Raw genomic sequence first — 5,436 nt, 5'->3', positions numbered from 1 at the left:
CATAAGACTAGAACTCGAGATTTTAATTAAAAACATTAAACTGTTTATGAAGTAGAGTAAGATAATGAGAAATTGGTGCATGTTATTTCCTCATTTAGCTTTAGTTACTTACTAAATTACATTAGTTGATAGTTGGAATGGGATGGTGAGAAGCAATAATTGAAAAAAAGAGCTTGAAAATAAAGAGGAAAGAAAGAAACAAAAGATGTAAGAGATGGTGGGTCATAATTGAAGGTACTAAAAAGGAGGCATTGGCGCCATGAAAGCTATCATACATCATATATAAACAAAGAGCTAAGATCAATGAGTTGCAGACTTTTACACACAATTCCAAATTCAAATAATAAAGAAGGGAATATTGTACTGGAATTGCTATCATTTTAGATTTTTATTTATCACACCCAATATTATATTATTCATATACATGAAATTAAAATATAGATGGGTAAATTATTTAATGAAATAGATGATATTTTACGGCACCTTAGTGAAGTCGGTACCCGATAGGGATGACACCAAAGGGCAGGTAGGGCTCCTCCTCCAAAATGGTAAATTATCATTTTAGTCCCTTAATTTCTTTAAAAATTAAGTTTAATGATAAAAATACATTTTGACGTCTAAAAATGATTTTTTTAAATTTTATTTCTTTAAAATCTTAAAATAACAAGATCCTATTGTACTTTTAGTCTTTTTAAAATTTAATTTTATTCCCTTAAAAAATAAAATTTTGACTTCGTCCCTTCAACAAAATTCAGTATATTTCATTAAATTATTTGTTATCTCTATTTTCATAAAAAATAAAAATCCTACTTCATATATGAGAAAGAAAAGGAGAAAAAAATCCACCATCAAAATGGCATGATTTTTCAACATCCATATGAATCTTTAATTCCATTTCCCTCAAATCAATCGGACAATGATGGTGGAGAACAAAAGTAGGTCAAATTATGGTTTTAGTCCTTATATTATATTCAATTTTGTGAACTTATGCATTATATTTAATCTGTCATGTATAAAAATCCGTAACACCATTAAAAAAATTTCATTACTCCGACATGTATAAAAATCCGAAATTCCTTATTTAAAAGGTGAAATTATGGTTATCAAAAAAATATATTTTCAATGATTTTTTTCATTTTAAAAAAGGGTTATGCTTCGCCTCATGATTTGGAATTTTTTTCTAAAAAAATTTACATCAGTCTACCATCGGAAATTTTAGTAATTTGGACTAAGACATAATATTATTAATAACTATAAGACGATGAAATTATGATATAAAATTTAAATCTTCAATGCAGTGTAAGGACTAAAACTGTAATTTAACCAATAAAATAAACATATGTGGGAATAATTCAAAATTCTTCCCCAAGTTATTCTTATTTTGTTTTATAAAATATTTTTAGGGCAAAATTATTATAGAATCCCTTGTATTAAGAGTTAGATTGTATTTTGTCTTTTCTACTTAAAAAATAGGTTAATTAGTCCTTGTATATTAAATTAAAGAGTAAACTGGTTATTCTGTTAAAAATTTCATTCATTTTTAACTGTAGAAATAGAAATGGATGAAATTTTTAATAAAAGAACTATTTTGCTCTTTAATCTAATATATAAAGACTAATTTTTCTATTTTTTAGTAAAGAGGACTCTTAGTACAATTACTCCATAATACTTTTTTTTTCATATTTTCAGTGAAAACAATTACAAAGAAAAGGATTTTTTTGCAACCAAATGGAACCCAATAATTTGAAAGAGATTGCGGTAATATAATTCTACAAATGGAATTTAATTTCATTGACAATAAGGCGAATTCCTTGAGATAACACTGAGATTTGAATTCATATGGGAAATTTTTCAATTTACCTTGTTTCATCACCGATCTTTGTTCACTACCATGGCAGAGGCAGTCCTTTTTTCTTACTCAACATCACCGTTTTCTTTGCAAACAGGTCATTTCACTATCTCTACCAAATTCTAAGGATCTATCAAGTTTCCCCATCACTACATTCTTGAAACTAATAGCTTCTTGAGCTTGTGAACATGATCTTTGCATCCTAGCACCACTCAAACTACTTCTAGACTCCGTCGTTTCAACCAACGAAAGCCGCTTTTTTGGTCCCGGTTCCGGCCTTTGTTTCGGGGCACTATGTGACCTCAATTTAGCCTTGAATGATTGTGTGTTAGCCATGTAATTAGGGAAATTCAAGTTCCCAATCCCATAGTGCCTAAAAAAGTTATCAGCACATACACTCTTGGCTGGTGTGACCGGTGCATTAGACACACAACAATTGATGAACCGAGGTGTACTTTGTGCTGTTGAGAACCTACATTCATCTCCGGTTAGTCCCCAATCAGTGTGACTATCCGGAACAGATAAACGAGCCGGAACTCGAGCTGGAACCGAAGAAGACAGGATTTGAAATGATGGGTCGTCACCGAAATCTGATACTGATGTGTTGGTTCTTCGGGATCTCGATTTAGGTCTACCCGTATCAATCTCCACAATTTTGGGACTTTCTTCAATGTTAAGTGTATCAAGAGAAGCCGATAATCTTCTACTATGAAAAGAAACAGTGCGTTCACTCCTTGTATCATCAAATTGCTCCTACAATATAGATTCTAATTAAAAAACAAGAAAAAAAAAGGTCTAAATTAAAAAAAGCACAAAAAAAAGTTGAATTATTGCAATTTTTTACCATAGATTTTCGTGCTTTTTGGGACCTGATTGTAGCTTGTGCTCTTATCAATGCTTGCATGCCATGAAGTGTAGCTGAAGCTTGTTTTCTCACTAAATATCCTCTAACAAGTGCTTGAATTTTCACTAATCCTTTCAAAGCTCGTAATGCTTTTTTAGCCTGTTTTGAAATTCGAAAATAAAAACTCCATGTTTCAAAAACAAAACAAAAAAATCGACACCCACCCTTTTTAGGTCGAGTAGTCAAGAAAACAACGTTTGCTCCGCCATATGTAACTATCCAAAATCGATTTAAATTACCAGATAGCCTCTGAAAACGGATTGAATCTTAATGGCAGCCCACTTTTCGTGTCCACCACCGCCGACCATGGTACCTCTTCCATGACTCGTAAGCCTCACCACCGCCACAGCTGCCTGAGCGGCGGCGACAGCGGCATCTGCAGCAGCAGCCGTGGCAGCTGCCACCGCAATTGCGTGCTTATTCTGCTCTTTCTCCGTTTCATTGTAGAATGATCTCAGCCACACCACCTCTGCCGGTGATATATTTGGTGGTATCGTTGTAGGGTTGTGACATAATCCGCCACTTGATTCCCGCCCTGAATGGCCAATGCTACACCGTTTCTTATCTTTCCGGTCACCGGAACTTGGGCATTCTTTGTTGTTCTTTATCCCAAATAAGCTCTTTAGCCACCTTGTAGCTTTTCCCATTACTTAAATGAAAAACAAGTGAAAGAAAGGGGGTTCTTTTAAAAGTGAAATCTAAAAGTGGCCCATTTTTATACGATAGCTTTGGGAAGTAGAAATGGTGAACTGAAAACAGCCTCAGCTCACAATTTTAGGTGCTTTTCCATGTTGTTAAAAAGGGTGATGGCAAGTTGTTGAAGAATAACATTACTATACTTTATAAGTAATGATTTAGAAGAAAGGTCAATTATTTGTGAAGAAGAAAATTTGGGAAATAAGAAAAATAAAATAATTTCAAACCATTCCTTGAAAATCGAGAAGTTAATTAAATATTTTTTATATAAATTGCTCAAATTAATTTTTATGTTAATAATAATTATCGACGTCCAAATTAACAAATAAATTAACTTCTCAATTTTCCGTAAATTAAGATGATTGGTTTTTTATAAACTAAAATAAAGGGAACTAAGTTATAATCTTATCATCCTCTTCTATCCTCAAGTAGTTTTCTCACTTAATTTAAAAATTAGATAAATTAATCTTTATACGTTAGATCAAATGATAAATTAGTTATTTTGTTAAAATTATTTCTAATTCTACTGTTAATTGATCTGTTTTTAACAGTACAAATTGATAAAATTTTAACAAAAAATATCAATTTGCTCTTTAATCTAATTCACATAGACTAATTTGCTTATTTTTGTAGTAGAGGGAGTAAAATACAATCTGATTTCTAGTACAAGGGCCTCAATAATACTTTTACCAAAAAAATAATTTCCTAGTTTTTTTAAAAGAGAGCAAAGAAATATTTTGGTTTAATTTTGAAGTTCATCACTCTACAATACAAAAATTAAGAAGTTAACTTCTCTACTTTAATATGTCACAATTTAGGAAAACTGAGAAATTAGTGTAGTTATTAATAAAATATAAGAAATTGAACTTCTAATTGTACTAATCTGTTGCATATAAATTTTTGATATTCAATTCAACAATTTAATTACAATGTTTAATGCTACCCAATTTGCCTAACTTCTTGATTTTTATTATATATTACAAGATCTATTCAAGACAAATTAAACTAGAGGGGTTAACATTCATAATAAGACCCTTCTTTTTTTAATTTTTGATGATACAAAAGTCATTGTGTTCATATTAGTAGTATTTGAAATTCAAAACCAGAGAAAAGGGAATAAAAATTATAAAATACTGCCATCACATTGGGAGAAACTGCATTACATGACAAAAACATGCCTCTGAAAGATTCAGAGGGTCTTAAAAGGAAAACATAAATTATTAATAATTATAATGTAATTATAATGTGATTAATACTCCAAAAAGAGTTCATTTTTAATATATTGATTGTAAAAAAGAAGAATTAAGAGCTCCAATGGGAAACCAATGTTTGAGGTTAGTTTGGGTTTGGCAAGAAAATAAAACAAAATAAAACGGTGTCTTAGCAGTGTGAAAAACAGACATATAAACACAAAGATGCCTTTAGGGACCTCAGCTTCTGACAATCTCGTGAAACCTATGTGCTTACGCTTTCTTCTTTACCTATTTGCAATTTTTTTTTTCAATATCATGGCATCCATAGTTGATGGTAGGAATTTCTCGTAAAAATAAAACGGCTGATTATTAGATATATCTTATTCTTATAAACAAGGATTGAGTCTTGATCTCATGATTAAAGGGTAACAAATCTTTGCATTTGTTTTTATTTTTGTAACAACATAAAATGTAAAGGTGGCTTCTTATGGAAGTTCACATCGTTAAGAGCATGAAAAATTGCTATAACGAGAGTAATTTATATGGTTAGGGGTATAGAAAACCACTATTTATAGTGATAAAAGTATGTTGTGTATCTATAAAAGTGGACTTTTTCCATTTTTTATTTATCTTTATTCCTTTACAGGGTTGAAGCCAAAAAATTATTTTAGCGAGATAAAAAGTCAAAATGTAAATTTATCATCATATTAACTTGTAATTTTTTAAGCTTTGAAATGGCTACAAGACAATTTTACCATTTTTGAATGAGCTAACAAAGTTTTTATAGATGAAGA

General features: G+C 30.6%; 1 protein-coding gene across 1 annotated transcript; it reads right to left on the bottom strand.

Annotated features, from left to right (window-relative positions):
- Positions 1-1,764: 1,764 nt before the first annotated feature.
- On the bottom strand, positions 1,765-3,626 carry LOC107940159 (protein IQ-DOMAIN 31). The gene is made up of 3 exons (XM_041117073.1): positions 2,993-3,626; positions 2,694-2,852; positions 1,765-2,602 (listed from the first exon to the last, which is right to left on the bottom strand). The coding sequence occupies exons 1-3, from the start codon at positions 3,398-3,400 to the stop codon at positions 1,925-1,927; spliced, it is 1,245 nt and encodes a 414-aa protein (XP_040973007.1). The 5' UTR covers positions 3,401-3,626; the 3' UTR covers positions 1,765-1,924.
- Between the last annotated feature and the right edge of the window lie 1,810 nt (positions 3,627-5,436).

Source organism: Gossypium hirsutum, chromosome A07 (genome assembly GCF_007990345.1).
Source record: "Gossypium hirsutum isolate 1008001.06 chromosome A07, Gossypium_hirsutum_v2.1, whole genome shotgun sequence".
NCBI classification, from domain to species: Eukaryota; Viridiplantae; Streptophyta; class Magnoliopsida; order Malvales; family Malvaceae; genus Gossypium; species Gossypium hirsutum.
Note: the sequence above shows the minus strand (reverse complement) of the source record. Positions and strands in the feature narration are given on the sequence as shown.